The 18965-nt window shown below is 36.0% G+C and overlaps 1 protein-coding gene across 3 annotated transcripts in view; it reads right to left on the bottom strand.

The window, feature by feature from the left end:
* The window catches only part of LOC107696985 (rho GTPase-activating protein 39-like), an 88424-nt gene that overhangs the window by 51359 nt on the left and 18100 nt on the right, over positions 1–18965 (bottom strand). For 2 of the 3 annotated variants that reach the window (XM_016497574.1, XM_016497576.1), the window contains exon 2: positions 5610–6035. The exons of the other annotated variant lie outside the window; for it this stretch is intronic. In XM_016497574.1, the coding sequence (XP_016353060.1) occupies positions 5610–6035 (426 nt within the window). The remainder of the gene's footprint in view (positions 1–5609; positions 6036–18965) is intronic. 3 annotated transcript variants of the gene reach the window in all.

The following is an 18965-nucleotide window of genomic DNA, read 5'->3' as shown; positions in this document are numbered from 1 at the left end:
CACACACACACACACACACACACACACACACACACACACACACACACACACACACACACGGGAGCTCATACAGTCAGATGGTGGAGAACAGCAGCCAGTTTTTCCTAAAAAGCAAAAACCCAATAACTTTAACTTAATTCCAAATGCTGTGTTTAAAACAAAACCTGCCTAGATATCATTTTTGGACATCATATGCGTGTTTCAAATTAAATCAAATGTTTCTTTGAAATGCTGCTATCCAAACCAGCTCACTAGGTAAAACGCAGCCCAAGAACCCCTCGAGAGTAGAGCTCTTACCTTCTCTGACGTCCACAGGACATGCAACACGTGTTCAAGTATAGAGAACCAGGTTTCCTCCATGACCTCAGGGACATGCGCTGTGACTCTACCCAAAAACAGCTCAGCGTCACTGGGCTACACTCCTTCTGACGGCAGCTTGCACTGGACGTCCTCTAGCTGCACCACACACACACAAACTCCAAAAATATGTGCAGGCTGGAACACTTGCCGTACTTTAAATTGAGTGTGAGCTGCTAATTTGCTTTCCTGAGAACTAGCGTGTGCACAGACACACATACTCATACACTCTAAAAAAAACAGGGCACAATATACTGTATAATTTGAAGGATTTTTCCCGTATTTATTTTTTACAGGTGTTTTACTATATTTTGAATTTTACACTTCATTGCATTGTGTTTTAGAGTTAACAGAAATGTCCGTAAAATTAATGGATTTATTTTTACAGTGTACAACTCACACAACAAACAACTACACTGTGATTTTAGTATCCCTGAGACATTATAAATTATTATTTTAAAGTAACAGAATTTTATGATTTTTGGTTTCGTTTTAGGTAACTACAATAACTCACAAAAGAAAAAAGATGATGCGAAAACATGCAAGAAATAATGCTTGAGAAATGCATTATTATTAATAGACCACTATATCATTTACTCATATTTTGAATTTTACTTTTATTTATATATTTTCAGTTTTTTGTTTAGTTTTTTTTTTGTTATGTGCTTTCATAATTTTTATTCGTTTTTTTATATTTCTATTTAGCTTTATTTTTGTCAGTTTGAGTAATTTTAGTACTTTAACTTATTTTAGTTAGTCATCAAAACAATATTTAATTTCCATTTAAGATTTAAAAAATTTTAAATGAGAAAAATTTTTTTTGTATTAATTAGGGGTGTAATGATCCATCGATATGGACCGATACATCAATTAAATGTCTAACGATACGATGTATCGATGCCACACGTAAAATATCGATTTCTGTAGTATAAATAGGCACCTTATTTTGACACTGTTATGGCAAGCCGTTTTGACTTTTATTCATTCTCAGGATATGAATTCTTGATATCAACAATTAAATTTTTACTAGTTAAAATGTTAATTCTTGATATCAGGAATTGAATTGATATCAACAATGACATCATCACTTGCAGAAATCGAATTCTTGATATAAGCAATTAAATTTCAACTAGTAAAACGTATTATTCTTGATATCAAGAATTTATATCCTGGGAATGGCAATAGACAAGCCGTTTTGACTTTTATTCATATCAGGAATTACATTTCAACTAGTAAAAATTATAATTCTTGATATCTGCAATTGTATTTTCACTAGTTAAATGTCACCATAGGCTGCCATTCAAAATCAATTGTTGATATCAAGAATTGATTTCTTACTAGTTGAAATTTCAATTTCACATATCAGAAATACAATTCTTACTTTATTTTTGATATCAGTAATCACGTGGTTACTAGTACAGATGTTTATTCTTGAAATCAACAATAAAATTGCTACTAGTTAAAATGTTCATTTTTAATATCAATATTTCGATTGTCACTAGTGGCAATGTTAATTTCTGATATCATGAATGTGATTGTTATAGTAACAAAAGTCATTTTAGATATCAGAAATTACACTCCCAATTGTTGATATCAGAAATACATTTTCAGATATTAGAAATAACAAATGTAACATTCTGAAATATAATTACAGATATCAAGAATTAACATTTCAACTAGTAACAACTGAATTCTTAATATCAAGAATTCACTTTTTACTAGTAAGGTAATTATAGATATCAACAAAGGCAGTTGATATCTGAAATTGCCCTTGCAACTAGTGAAAATAGAATTACTGATATCTTCAATAATATTTTAACTAGTAAAAATACTTTTACAGATATCTAGAAATGCCATTTTACAGGAAAGAATAGCTATGGTAATGAGTTCATGAATATTAATGAGATCTGATTTCCCCACAATCCTCGTTTTAGCGTCAGCATTGGCCAAAGATGGCGGAAGAACATCCACTCACAGAAACGGCTCCTCCTTTATTTATTCGTCTAGTCAATGAAACATAAAAATAATATTATGCCTGATTTTTTTTTTTAATTGTTTAAAAAAGTAGTTTCATCCAATTTCTTTTTTATTGGCCACCCGGTCCTTCGGATAATTAAATGAAAAAATTAACAAGACATTAATTTAGCTATCAATTATTTTATCATTGTCATGAACGTAAAAAAAATAACCATGTCGCTTTTTCATGTTTATTTTTGGTTTCATTAGACTTTCTTCTAATGCATAAAAAAATACAACCAAAATGAAAAATAAAACCTGTTTGTAAGTATTAGCTTGTGTACATTTACTACAAAATTAGGTAAAAACAGATAATGCGTCAAACAAAGTTTGAAAGTTTTGCTGGATTTTTTTTTTTTATCATCGTTCCATTTACATCATGGCTATAATACAGAATGAGTCATTATGCTGCGTGCCCAAATTTGTGCTGGCATTTCTCCTTGATTAAAGGCGGGTGCGTTATAATGCAATGCTATTGTTTTTTTACTGTAAATTTTGCTGGATTATTATGTACACCGACACATTCTCATATGATGAGCCGAACTACTGTATTTACACTCTCTGCCTAATTCGGCTCAGATTTTCTTGACCAATGGGATCAAATGGATGCATAAAATATGACATTATACACACTGTAATATTCTAATAACTTGCATTATTTTTTATATAATAGACGAATGGACGAGCTCACAGAGACTGTAACTTCACATATCAGTTTCTGTGAGGATATGTGCATCCCCACCAGGTCATTCTTATCATTCAATAATGATAAACCGTGGTTTACTGGGAAACTCATGACAAAGAGGATGCTTATAGAAGTGTGGATAAAATCTTGTACAACCAGGCCAGAAACAGACTGACAAAAGAGATCAGAGTGGCTAAAAAAGCCTACTCTGAAAAGCTGAAAAAACAGTTTTCAGCCAACGACCCGGCATCAGTATGGACTGGTCTGAGGAACATCAGTAAGTACAAGACACCACCCCCACAGTCTGTGGAGAATCAACTATTGGCTGACGATCTGAATGTGTTCTACTGCCGATTTGAAAAGCCCAGTTTCTCACCTCACACCCCCTCTCATATATTTAAGTTCAACATATTTTATAACATATTTAATTATAATTATAACATATTTAATTTTACATTTAATATTTGTAATTCATTTTATTTCAGCTTTATTTTAATTACTGACAACAATTTTAATATTTTTAGTTTTAGTTAACAATAACAACACTGGATGAGAATGGTGTAGTTAACCTAAAAAAAAAAGGAACCACTGTGTGCCCTAAAATCAGCTGCTGAAAAACCAACAGGTCTGAAGTTTAAGTGGGTGGAAGTGTGTGTGAGGGTGTCCCACCCAAGAAGCTACAATTAGCAAACAGGTATTAACACGGCATTTTATGTACCGCACAGAAAGCGCATTCTAGGGTGCATTAACGGGTGTATGTTAACAAGGAAAAGTGTGTGACCATTTAAGGCTGATTTTGTAAGAGGAGTCTGCTAGGCACCTTTCTGTCTCTCTCTCATACACCGTGTTCTCAGGAGCTGGCGCTCGACCAGCTGAACAGCGTATCTGTGCCAAAACAGCTTCAAGAGTCCAAAATGAAGAAAATATTAGGAGAACAGACCCTGCATGTTATTTTTACCCGCAAAGAGACTACAGGGCTGACCCCAGAAAGCCAATGTGTGACATCATATGTGTGTTAGACCAGGTAAGACATTATACAATAAGTCATGGCTTCCAATGACAGACATATTCATGCTCGGAGTTCATCATACAATAAAGGGAACACAAATGCTTGTAGCTATCCAAGCACAATTCCACGCACTATTAGATTCAGAAATGTATTACAATGCAATTCATAATGCAATCCATGTACGCTGCATTCTCAGTGTGGCCACAAGAGGCGCTACAGCAGACATTAGCATAAACCTTTTCTTCTTCTATGATCAATTTTCACTTTTCATTCTATACAAAAGAGAGGATGTAGCATATGAAAAAAACTTGATTTTATATTCACAATCGTATTTTTATTTTATTTCTTTAATTTGTATGCTCTTTTTTAAACATTGTTTTTTTTTTAATTATCAAATGTTTAATTATCTAACACACACACAAAAACTTGGCTTCAGCTGCCTCCAGCCATATATAGGCACAACAGCTACTGTAACTGTGTGTATCAGAGAGAGAGAAAGAGAGAGGGAGAGGGAGAGGGAGAGAGAGAGCGAGAGAGAAAATGGATTTATTTATTTTTTTGGAAACTTTTGGAAAAATTCAGGAATTTTTGGAAACATTTGAAAAGTTATATTCAAAATAGACTAGTTGATGAATTGCCTGACCGAGAAGTTGGTCTTGAGGAAGACATGAATAATTAAACTAGTCTAGAGTTTATCTGACCTCAAACGGATGCATTGCTTCCAGGATTTAATTATCTATTTTTCTTATTTAAAATGTGATTTTTTTAAAGAGTTTTTGTTTTTTTTTAATTGTAGGGCTGCACAATTTTGAGCATTTAATAAAGATAGTGTAATAATAATCTGATTCTGTTACAATACCAATATTTATGTCTTTTCTTTCTTCATTTTCAAACGTTAAACCTTTAAACATTAAACATCAAGTTTTTATTTTGGTGGAGGAAATCCTTCAAGTTTCTCTTTTTTTGGCAGTTTTATAAACATTGCTCATTACAAAGCTGGTGAAACAGGTGGTGCATGTTACGTTCCTAAATGCATGTTACAAGCGAACCAAACTTCCAAAAGCCAAAAAGCTCTAGTGTGAAAGTGCCAAGAGCAAGAAAGTCAAGTCAAAATGGCAAATTGCTGAGATTGCAACTTAACTAAGAGGTTAATCTGAAAGCACACTATATCCTTCTGAGACAGATTAAAACGCAGTCCCTGGCATTAATCCCATGAAACCCATTAAACACATCGACATGTACGTCACAGAGAGCAGAGATCACGGGTTCGACATCTACAGCTAAAAAAGGGTCTTTCATCCAAAAATGGAAATTGTGTCATCATTTATTCACAGTCAAGTCATTTCAAACCTGTATGGCTCTCTTCTGCAGAACACCAAAGAGGATAAGTTAAAGAATGTTGTTTGTCCACACAATGGATGGACTTCGGACCACTGAAGAATCAAGTCATACAGGTTTGGAATGACACAAGGGTGAGCAAATAATTATTTTCCCTTTAATTGCCACCATAAGAAGTTTTTCAAGTGCTCCACACATCCTCACCTATTTCCCTGGTTCCATCTCTCCATACTGTCTCCTTTACCCTTGGACGATGGCGTCTCCCTCCCACTCTCTTGGTCCAGTGAAGAAGACCCCAGTCCAGGTTGTGGTGTCCGCCTGCCATCCACCGGACCTCTCTGGATCCTCCCTTGACCCCTCAGCTCGGCCTCAGAGCTCCTCCTCATGGCTTGGAGCTGCGCTAGAGGCACTATGTCACAGTCTTGAGGCCTGTGCCAGACCGTCTGCTGACTTGTGCAGTTGTAGTAGTAGAACCGATTGTTATTGCTGTCAAAAAGCTCCCACCACTGGTTGCCGTCCGACTGACGGACCGGGACGCCGGGCGGCAGTTCCCACCCGCACTCGCCGGTCAGCAGGTTGACGTACATGCGCTCCCTCGAGCGCGGCTCCACGATCTCCACCCAGTCAGACCTAGAGAGAGAGGACACATGGCTAATGTAGTCAGGATATGGGTGTAATAGTGCAATCTGTAAAGAAAATCAAGCAAGTGGTTTTGTTTGCAGCTTGTTTATAACGAAAATGCAGTGTAATAGAAAATCCCAGCTTGTGATATAAACAAAATTTTAACAAAAGCAAATGTAAAATGAGAGTGGAGGTTCAGCTCAGGTCAGCAGAAGAAAATGTAAGAGTATATTCAGAGATATTCAGAAGATAGGCCTGCCTGCAACATCTAATCCATGTGTTTTAGTTCAACAGATTTACCCTTTTACAGATGTAGACCTGTGATTGAGGGACTGTGGAGGAAGGAGCCTGTTATGTGCTGTTGGTTTTATCATTTTTATTTGAAGTTCAGAAATGTATTTCCATGGCTGCGCTTCACACTGCCACTTTTCTCTCTGACTCATTGACTCGGCTGTTCAACATTGCTTACGATGCATGAGGGTCCACTACTGGGGGAACATTTGCAATGGGTTCACTGTAAAAAATGATCATGATTTTAACAGTAAAAGACTGTAAAAATGCTAAGGTAAAAACCTGGCAACTGGTTAACAGTAGGTTTCTGTATGGTGAGTAACTGTAATAGATCTAACCTTTCATTTAATGTAATTTTACAATAAAATACTTTTAAATTTACAATTTTTGGAAGTGAAAAAGAAGTCATTGTATAATTCACAGTGAAAAATTGTAAACTGACATGCCCAGAATTCCCTGCACGACACTCCACATTTGATGCATTTTTATTAAAATAAATTACACAGTATAAAATTACTTATAAAATTAGTTAGTATAAAATTACACAAACAAATTGTACTATCCCTTTAAATCATTAACCATTCATATAAATCCTATTTAGACTAAGGCAAGAGAGCACAAATAAGAGCATGATTCTCTGTGACTCTTTACTCTAACAGCTGAGGAGAGCTACAGCTGGCCCGCATACTTCCATACAGCCTTCACATAAGGAACAGGAGTGTGCAGGTGTGAGCCAAAAACCTTTCAACTTACAGTGACTTACCATGGTTCAAACTCAACACACACTCATGCATATGATGAACCTACAGCATCAATCACTTATCTCGCGGGATTTGTCATCAACACTGGAGATGTTCAGACATACATACAAACAGACTCCCACAGTCTGTTTTTTGGAAAATGTAGTGAAACCGCTTCCCCGAATGTGAGGTCGGATGGGTTTTTAGAGCCAGAACTGTTTAGGGGCGACCGGGCACATGGCCCAGAGACAAGAGCATGGCCTCGTGGGTAAGATAGGGAATCTGGCTCTCTGCCTCTTCAGCACTGCTCTAATCTTCCCTCACTAAGAGTTACAACAAAGGATCTGAGGCTTGAGATTAACAAACCTATCTTTCTCTGCTACAGATGGCCAACTGCACACAGAACGCACAAGAAACAGATATCAGCTCTGAGACACGTTAAACTGTTACAGGAATTACATGGCTCAGAGAAACATCTAGAAAGCACCTGTTCAGTTCATGCCAAAATTAAAAACCTGAATCGCACCTGTTGCATTCTTTCATTTTTGTCTGATTTTTAAATATTTTCTTCACATGCTGGAAAACAAACAATTTATCTATTCAGATTTATTATAGGAAAAAATCTTCCTAAATATTAAATAATTTCTTTGAACTAAATAAAACCAGTTAATAGGGATGTAACGGTATGAAAATTTCTTATCACGATTATAGTTACCAAAATGATCACGGTTATCAGTATTATCACGGTATTGTTCACGTGCTGGAAATGTTCAAAAAGTACTGACACACAAATCATTTCAGCAAGTTTTACATTTAAAATCAACAAACAACAAATACAATGAGTTTTTGTTTGCATAACTAAAACAATAACATTGCTAATGATGTCCGGATTTTAAATGACTGACGCGGCGAGTATAAACCAGGCTCTACACTCGAAGCGCTGTGCAGCTCAAACGAGTCGCGCGGTTTCGTTATGCTTTCAGTTTCATTTGCCGTTTGATGTTTCTCACATGCAACAGAAATGCAGTGCTTATGAGGTAAACAATGCGGTGGTCGCGCCAGTGCGACCGCACACAAAATTTAGTCGCACTGGCAGAAAAAATTTTCGCAAAATGCGCCCATTTGGTCGCACACTGGAGCTCTGTGCACTGTGCAGTACAGTATTTATTTATCCTCAGTTGTTCAAATCACGGTAATCGAATACGGTTATAGTGATAATTAAAATATGAAACGGTAATACTAACCGTGGGGTATTTTATCACGATTTATCGTCAAATCGGTAATCGTTACATCCCTACCAGTTAATTTAGATGATACCAAATAAAGCTTATGGTTAACTGCAAAATATTTTTACAAACTTTTTTTTTTTTTTGCAATTTTGTTCCCCCATCACATGCATGTACAACAAAATGACAATAACCATTGAGCTAACTAATAGCTCTTAAAAAGGAAATCACTTTACATTTTAAATCACTGAGGTTCTGTCCAATTTTGCTCTTAAAATATAAACAGACATGTGCAAATTTGTAGTGTGTTTGCATACACAGCAAAACTAGGGAAAGGAACCTGAGCCATTTAACCAATAACCCACTACTGTTTAAGGCATTTACATGATCTTATACAGCAAATTATTAAACATACAAAGTGTAAAAGGTGTTAGCAAAATTTCAGTAAAAAATTCAGTGACTACAAAAAGTTATATTGTCCATAGGGAAGCAATGTATGAAGTAAAGCTTTCTGATGGTCAACATGGCGAATTCACATGAAAAACCTGAATTCAAACTAAATCTGCATCTTTAGCCCTTATGAGAAATTCCCAATCATGCAGATTCCTACTGAAATGACTGGAAATGCCCACAAAAATTCACCAAGCGACAGTAAAACTATGACCGCATATGTAAATGCTCTCATTATTATATTAACAGTCCAGTCCTTATACAGTACTTCATATTGTGTCAACACATCAATCCAAATAAGTACAGCAACCCGAACTGTTCCAGCATGCTTTGACAATTCAGCGTTCCATATGCACCGAAACACCAAACAGCATCAGACTGTACCTGTAGGAACTACGTCACACTTCACCTTGTGCTGAAGTCATGAAGTCAATGTTCTGAATCCAAATCCACAACCGACTAGACCGGCTGAAAGCTGGGACAATCACTCTGCATGTGTGCAGCTTCCTCTTCTGACTCAAGGAGGCTACATGAGAAGAAGCATGTGTGTGTGTGATATCTACCTCCACTGTGAGGGTCTTTCCAGGACAGTGAGTCGTGAGCCCTACCCTATCCCAGCATACACAGTAAGGGCCATCTGCTGTGTTTGGGGGTCAGCAGTGAGCTCATAGCGGCCCTGTAAACCTGACCACAAGCCCCTGACCCCCACACTCACATGACCAGAAGGACAAGAATAGAAACCCTTTGTGCTAAAGGGCACGTTTTGGGAGAAGAGAAAAGGAGTCTGTGAGATGATGAGACACAGAAAAATATAAAAAAGTTGTTGTGATCTGTGTGACTAACAGTGCATTCAAGTCATGCTGGGAAGACCGTATTTATGAGTTGAAAGCACATGAGCGGCACCACAAAGTCTTGAGTGGGAAACACTGCACTTTGTTTAAGCCTATAGTTTCAGAATTGGATTCAAACGATTGTATTGCACAATTACGATAGATCATATGACGATTAAATTTACTCCACCTTCATAAACTGAATAAAAACATTAAAAAAAAAAAAATGCTAAATCACCATCTTGCTCTGACCAAAATAACGTGACGCCCTGATATCGTAATTACGACTTGAATGCACCATAAGTGCCCTTCTCCATGTGTTTAGACACCATGCACAGCTCAGATAGTGATGGGAGAAGCATTTTACGTTTTTCGAATCTTGCATCTCAAATCTTTTCAAAAAGCATCGCAAAATGATTCATTGTTTTGAAACGCTCAAAATGCTCACCTGCTGGTCCAAATGACATAAATGCAATGCAAACAGCCTAAGTATGCACAAAAACATGTTTTATAAACCAACAGCTAATATTTTATTGAAAGTTTAATCTATTGCATGCAATTAACAAATCTTATACTATTAAATATTAAGTGTATAATGTGTGTTATTGCATTAAATTGTAGGGCTTGTTTTGTTCGTTTTATGGAGAGCTTGGTTTATCGGGTCAATAAGAGACTACTAACTACATGTTTTTGTTTTTATTATACAAATGTATCATTAAAACTGCATACAATTGTATAATTCATGCATTTAGAGATCGCCCCCCTAGTGGAAAACCATTACAATTTCGAAACAGTTATGACGTAACAAAGCATTGTTTACTGAAACAAATGAGTCGCAAAGGTTTCGAAGCTTCACGAAGCAGTGTTTTGAAAGCGCTCATTACTAAGTGCAGCATGTTATCATCGATCATTCTGAAGTCACTATGAAATACTGGCATTTTATCAAATAAACCAGATGCAGTTTCATCATTCATGTTATAAAATGTTGAAATCACTTTATTAGAATTGAGAGGCATAAGATTTGTTAAAATAAATTGTGGATGTATTATGTCTGATTAGTGCGTGTTTATTTGAGTGGGTTTGGGCTACTTGTAGTTCATGCACATGTTTACAGGTAAATTTAATAATCACAGAAAATATGTGGAGGGTTCTGAAAAGTTCTGGCCAACAGAAATCTTAAAGTCGCATGATGAAAACAGAGCCGTATTGTTTGAGAAATACACCAGTACCCACTGACTAGATAAAGACTGTATTGAGCTGGAAAAAAACACTCAGTATAAACTTTCACATGCACTTTTGTATCTGTGTGTGCTTCAAAGAAAAATATGCTTGTCCTTTTGGAGACACTGCCACAAAACAGCCTGGAAATATCCCAGACTTTGTTTTCTTTGCTTGCCTTTTGTGAGAAGGGGTCAGAGTGTCATTAATGAACATTTAACTTAATGTTCAGTGTTAAAAACAGTGTTAAATGCTTGTCTGCATATGAGATTCAGTGGTTGTATGTGGTCAGTCCTCTGAACATGTCCAGACATGCAGACAATGAGACAAGCTGCTGTTACTGTACATGCATACAAGTTTGCAACTGCCCACCAGAGAATTTATTTTAATCTTATTTTACTATTCTGTTAACCTGTCTTTCGTTAAGACTCTTGTTAAATATTTCTATGCAACTCAGTGTATTTTTATATGCAAATTAATTTGGTCTAGATAATTATATAATGATATAATATAGATACAAAGAGTTATGGGAACAACAAAGAGAGAAAAGTGTAATTTATAAAAATGTGTTATGTAATAAAAAAAATTGACATTTTCTCTTGAAACAGTAGGTTCAGACAAGTCATTAAAGTTTAATTTAATGTAATTTAGTGAAATGTAGTGCAATTTAATTTAATTTTTCAAATAAGGAATGTGTAAAATGTGTTGTCAATTTTTTATTAGTTACATTTAATAATAATATTTTGGCACATAACACATTTTACACAGTAATTTCGATAAATAAACTAAATAATTTACATTTTAATTTGTCTGAACTTCTTGTTTCAGTAGCACATTTTATATTTTATTTTATTATTTAAATAAAACTAACATTTATCTTGGTACATCATGCAATTTCATGGCTTCTCTAAATATTATAAATGGGCACATCCAACCAATCAATTTCTAAAAAATCTAAAGCTGATCTTTAAAAAAATCTAAGCAAATATTTAAAAACCACCTGCTGTGATTATTTTTGTGTGTGTGAATGTGTCCTTACATGACTGTTTTTCTTTCATTTCTGTGGTCTGCACACAAACAGCAGGCTCTCAGGGCCTGACATGAGGACACGGCCCAAGTTAATTATATCCAGTATCATAAAGCCTTCGAGTAAACGACTGCTGGGAAACCCCCACCACATTTGAATGTGTATTTTAAATCTTCAGTAAGTGACAAATCTATTTCTATCCTTATCTCTCTCTCCTAAAGAGCAAAGAAAGCCATCATGTTAACTTACCCCCGCATGGGAGGAGTGGGGAACACACACGTGCTCTCTAACAGCGTGTAGTGCTAGCGTGCTAGCAAAAACACACACACACACACACACAAACACACACACACACACACACACAAGTAAACATGCAAATCACCCTCCAGCTTCACAGCTGTGCCTCTTCCCAGGGCAACTTGTCATCTGTTGAAAACTTTATCAGTGCGCTGAGGGAAGAATGGACTGGATCTCTGGATGATTACGGGCAGCTGTTTGAGGATGTAAGGGCTTTTTTTAATCCTCCAGCACACTCCTCCATGGAGAACGACGCTCAGACAGGCTCCCGTGACTGTTTGGGATCAGATGAGTTTAGCATCTGATTTGTTTACACTGTGGTCGCGGTTGGAAGCTGCACGCTACGGCAGCAGCATATGCATATGAGTGTGTAAACACTCACGTAATCACAGTGTCTATCAAATAGACATCTCTTCTTTTTATTCTACATCTGTCTTAATTTTACTATGAACACTTACATTCACATTAGAAGCATGAAAGGTTCCTGTTAATTTGACAGCACACCCTGCTGTAAAGACTGGCTTAAACCAACATGAATTTGCATGCTGGATTACACTTGTTTCAGTTTTGAATCCAGACATGGATGTGAATGAGATTTAAGAGCTTTAGCAGAGGGGATGATTAACAAAGAATAATGATTTACACTTTGGTCTGAGTCAGACATGGTGCTCGACTTTTGTGCTGATCCGTTCATTTAAAATGCACTTTAAAATATATTAAAAATATAATCCAGTACATGTTTTTAGTTTCTGAATTAAAATTTGTTTTGGCATGAAGCCAAAAAAGTCAAGCTGATACTACTCTCCTGATATCATAAATCATTATAAAAATATCATATATATATATATGATCAGTCTAACAAACACTGCTCTGAAAGGTGATTTATTTGTACGGGATGTGCCTTCAGATGGCCAAATCATTACCTGTGGGACGTAACTGTGTAAATCTCAAATCAGGTCTGTTTTGCTATATGACAGTGGAGTTGAGTCAAAGCCAGACAGACAGTCCCACATGTAAGCTGACTCACGTAACACTTCAGTGTGCGTATGAATATGCATTTATAAAAATGTCAGTGCTTTTCTAATATGCAACCATTCAACGCTACTCTGTCTCTGTCCCTTTTATGCAGTTCAGTTTCAGTGTGTTTTATTGGCATGATAGGAACTGGTTAAACAACTTTACAGTAGGGCTGTCCCTTGCGGTAATTTTGAGTGGCTCAATATGAGAAGGGCATAACCTTATGGAAAAAGAAAACACGCAAAAATCGCGGTTGCTGCGGTTCTTTCATTCCTCTGCGGTTTGCTCGTCAATAGCGTGGTGTTGCGGTTATCGCGACAGCCCTACTTTACAGTTTATAAAACCCTGCAAATACAGTGCAAGTGAAGGGAAATACTAACACATATAATAATGAGATAATAAACAAGCTACATAATGATAATAAAACTGGAAAGAACAATAATGGGCATAACTGTAATTTGCAGACTATAAGGTCGATTAAGACTATTCTTACACAACCGGACTTTTATTAGCATGAAGTCTGTCCCACTTTAGTTTATTCTGGTCAGGAACCACCCACTCTGACTGGAAGGGCTTGTCTGATTGACATATGGTGATGGTGAATCTGAAATGTGCTCGAGGATATCTAGTTTATGAACTCAAAACCAACAGCTGTATAAGTTCCCCTCTATAGTAGGTAAAGCTGTAGGTGTGGGATGTTGTGTTATAAGGTAATTGAAACAGGCCCACCTGTTCTTCTCACTTTTGTAGTCACTTCACATTATGTAAATAAACACAAACTACAGCATTTTACACTAGGCCACTGCCTCTGTTTTGAATGATGTTTCCTGTCCTACTCACTGTTTTGAATGATGCTCGCTGACCTTACTTTTTGACATCACAGCAGAAACAAATCTTCTCCAAACCACACACACACACACCCATAGACTTCTATTGTTTTTTATTACAAAGATAAATACTGTAACCTAACCCACACACTAAAATCGGCTGCATCTGTAGCATTTAAAAAAATTAAAAATAAAAATGATATAAATTTTAAACAAATGAGGATGCCCCCACTTTTTTTTTTCTTTTAATGGAACTGTTTATTGAACCTTAGCTCATACTTGGAAAAAAATGAGCAAAATATGCAATTTGGTGCAGTTTCTGATATTTATATGGCCAAAAATTAAGATTGATTCTGATAGCTTGTAATGTGAATCAATGAGATCTTTATAACAATATAGCAGACTACTTATGTACATTAAATATAAATATCAGTTGATCTCCCAATAATGTCTTAGTAAGATGATACTTTGTCATTTAGTTTTATAATCAAAGCAGCACATAATGTGGGAGCAAAACCATATAATGCAATACAACATGATGATAGCGAGAAGAACAAATAAATGTTCCTAATATATGATACTCACATTTTAACATGATTTTTCAAACATTATGTATGGATTCAATCCAGTAAGTATTCATCTTTTAATATTTCTAACAATATAAAAGTTATTCTTATGTTTTGGATCTAAAAATCAGTACAATTAGTAAATTCACAGCAAAAAGACACGAGTATCACACCCTGATATCTATATAATGACATAAATGATATAATGACTATATAATGATATGGTCTTTTATTTGCTAAAAAATAAAGTATACGATCAATCACGTGACAGATGCCAAGTAGTAGATTGTGTGGAACAGGTTCTTCAGCAAAGTTTTGATCATGCTGATAATTTAGAGGCCAGAAATTTTCTACAGTAGGCTTCATAGGGTTAAAAGGTTGGATTAACGTTAAATGGTGGATTCCTGGACGTCGCCCTGTGATTTTTCCCATCAAGAGAATACGAGATATGACATGCAGTCAGAAGTGAAGACACAGTGCATTGTAGGTATGTTTTGGAAAGATGATATTGTAAGTGTTTACATTTCTGTCAGGCATGTTGTATCTTCAAAGAAAGTGGAATCAAACCACCCCTGCTTTACCAGTGAACTGTGTATTAACACGCTTTGTGTTCTGCAAATCAAGCATAAACTCCTCTATCTCTACGTTATGTAAACAGCATTCATACACCCATAGCAATAAGAGAGATATACAATGGATGCCAGAGGAATCGCCATAAGGAATATCTCTGGGTTGTGATTGGCAAGATCAAGCAACCTTTCGTTTAGAGTGTGTGAGTTATAGAACGCCAGATCGCTTCAGATTATGAAGGCTATGTGTGTGTGTGTGTGTGAGCTGAGCGCTGTGTGTGGTCTAGAGGAGAGGAATGCTTACTGCTGTGACTGAAGGGCAATCCCTATCCACTCCAAGGACACCTGCATGACATTCCAGAGCAGAGCACTTTGAACTGTGTGTCACTGCCAGAACTCTGTGTGTGTGTGTGCGCGTGTGTGATGTTCAAACAGAAAGTAGTAGTCTTTTAAGCCAAGACCTGAGGCACACGGACACACCTCTGATCCAACCTTGCTCAGTTCAAATTTCAAGATGCAAATAAATTTTACTGGCATGATGAAACCGGTTTTAAGTAGATTTAATGGTGCTTGTTAAGGCAAGCTTCACTATTAATATTGCTCAAGCTTAGAGTTGACGTCCCAAAATCTGTAAGTAAGACATTTTAAGACTTTTTAAGGACCCGCGGACACCCTGTGTAAGACTTCTGTAGAACACACAGGAAGACATTTTGAAGACTTTTTTTGTCCATACAATGAAAGTCAATGGGGTCCAAAACGAAATTGGACACCATTCGGTATGTTTACATTAATTTTAATCAGTCCGATTTCAGATTCTGAAACATTGCATTCTGATATTCATTCACATGTGCATTACATGCATTCAGCACCCAACTGACACACTCAGAACCAGAGAATAGATCATTGCTGTTTTTTACCTTGATGATAAGATCTAAAAAGAGAGCTGAATACATGTTAGAAGCACTTTTTAGCAAATATTAAATACTAAATATTCAGTCTCCTCCACTAACCAATTCAAAAGACGTGAGGCATGAATACACACATTTGTAAGATGTAAATATATATCACAGCAAGTATGTTTGAATTAAATTGAGAGAAAATCATTGGATTCAAGCGTTTGCTTATTTTTTTCCTATTGATCAGTTTGTGTAAGGTCTATACCACCTCTTTCAATCCGACTGTAATTTAATTCAGATCAAGCTCAATCAGAACTACTTGTATGACTTTTCAGTCTGAGCAATGAATCTTTTTTTACAAATGGTTTATTATAAACAGTTTATTTTGGTATATATAAACAGTTATAGACTTAAAAACAAAGTGGAATTATTCAAAATGTCTTTTTTTATGCTCTGCAGAAGAAAGTAAGTCATGACGGTTTATAAATGATGACAATTTTATTACACTTCAAACCTTTAAAGATCTGAAGAAACCTAAGTATTACATTTGGCATGTATTTATCTCTATTTTACCAGTCATTCTTTCACAAAACCTGTCTGACACTGCTCCACAATCTGACAAGCCGTTTGTTATGAAGAAGCCTGATTGGTCCTGACCAAACTCTGGGCTTTTGTGAGTGGTCGATCTTCCATCACTCCCTAACTGGCTTAGTTCATTCACACCACTGTGAAAGTCAATAAATGTCTCCACAGGCAGCCATTCAATCACCTCCAGCCATTTGGACTGCTGCTGCTGCCGTGTGTGTGTGTGTGTGTTTCTGTAAAGGGTGGAGCCGTTTACAAGCACCAACCTGCCACTTGTAAAACAAATGGGTGGTAAGAGATGAAAAGTCAGTTTGGAGTGTTGCTCGACGCCATGCTGTTGCAGTTCACCTGCTAACACAGAGAATACACTCACGGGCCAGAGCTCATAACAAAAATGCCTTTTATACAGCAAAACCTCAGGCTCAGATCATAAATGCCAAATCTAAAATAAATCTCATAAAAATGAAACTCACACACTTGTCTTTTAAAACCTAATACAGAGACCTTCAGAAAACCCCAAAGTGTGAGTGTGTGGTTATTCATTCTTTGTTAACTAACAAACTAATCTGGGCATATCTGACATGCTTCACTGTTATACATTTACAAAGAAAGAATGCAGCTCTTAATGTTTCTAATGTTTGTACAAACACACTCTCCAGGCAGCAGCTGAACAGACCAAAAACAAAACAACACAGATTTGATCAGACATTTAAAATGCAACAATTGCATCAAAGTGTAAATAATTTAATATGTGATAATTTATATGTATATTATTATATTCATGTGTATTATACTGCTATCAATATAAATAATATTATAATATTATATATTGCTTTAAATAATTTAATATTGTTTTACTTAAACATTGGTTGGTTGTTATTATTATTACTTTTTACTTTCAAAATAATTAATAATTAATAAATTATTAATTTAATACAAATGTAAATAATTACTTTTTTACTGTTATCAAATAAAAAGTATGGATAATTATTTAATCAATATGTTTTTTCATTGATTTACTTACTAAATTTTCATTTTATTATATTAGCTATGTATAAATATATTCAATTAATTAAAAAATTGTAGTTTGTTATTGTCATCAACTGTCATCAAATAAATAGTGTAAACCATTTCATGCAATTAACGTTTTACTTGATTTAACACACACACACACACACACACACACACACACACACACTTATTATTAAACTATTAAATAAAAGTTGTAAACATTTAATACCAACCATGCTTTTTTTAACCTGCTTTACTTTCCTAATTTGCATTCTATGGTATTATATTACCCATTTTGCAAACACGATTTCAAAGCTGAAATACTACACCGCTATAACACACCAGTTGTTGATTATTATATTCATCATTAAGTCATTTGCACATTTATCACCATGTTCTTATACACTGTTTATATAACATAGCTGTTACATTCACAAGTTTAAATGCCACATGTTCATAATGTATATAATCTTTTGAGTGATCCAGATTAAACAGATTGAGTAAATAGATTAGACTGCATATGGAAGGGCTTGAGAATGAGGCTCAACTGGAGCTCTGATTTTACTGTCTTTGGACTAGTGTTGTCAAAAGACCTGGTATTTCGGTACCAAGTCGGTACTAAAAAAATGAAAACGTTACGGTACCAGGTTTTCTTAAGTACCGGTTCTTGATGCGCCATCAGAAAACTATCCTCTTCCAGTGTTGCCAAGTCCGCAGTTTTCCCGCGGAATTGGGCTGCTTTAACACTGTTGCCGCGGGTTGTTTTTCATGTCCGCGGGTTGAAAAACGACGCCATTAACGTGATATTTAGCCCCTGGAATGCGAATTTTACCAGGGGAACCCCACCAAAACATGCGTATTTTATGCTCGGAACGTGATTTTTAACGGGGGACCCCTCGAAACGCGATTGGGCAGGTTTTGTTGTGAAAACCTGGCAACCTCTTCATAAAAGCAGTGGCGACCTCAAGAGGAGGAAACGCAGCAAACTAACAAAACACCCCGATCAAGTTCAAGCAGGTAAGTTTCAATTACAAATCCGATCTAACGGACCAACGAACCAGGCTATATCACAATGTATAATGGGTAATTACGTAAGTTCCGTGAAAAGTATTAGCTTTGTTGTTTTGCTAATACTTCAAAATGAACCTGTGAATGTCTGTGGGTGAGCACGTTTTCGCCATTCAAAATCAAAGTGCACGTTTTCATTTTTTAATGCCGTCTTATTGCTCTTCTTCCTAGGATGTGCATTTTAAAAATGTTTTCCTGATGAATCCTGGACTTCTGCTCAAAGTGATAAATTAATATAACGACATCTACAAAAAAAACAACAACAACAATAAGCCCGCGAAGCTGTTGTCGTTCCATCCTGATGGATGACAGCCGTGACAG

This window comes from Sinocyclocheilus anshuiensis, unplaced genomic scaffold, assembly GCF_001515605.1.
Source record: "Sinocyclocheilus anshuiensis isolate Anshui unplaced genomic scaffold, SAMN03320099.WGS_v1.1 scaffold130, whole genome shotgun sequence".
Lineage (NCBI taxonomy): Eukaryota > Metazoa > Chordata > Actinopteri > Cypriniformes > Cyprinidae > Sinocyclocheilus > Sinocyclocheilus anshuiensis.
The sequence above is the reverse complement of the archived record's forward strand: the minus strand, read 5'-3'. Positions and strand labels throughout refer to the sequence as shown.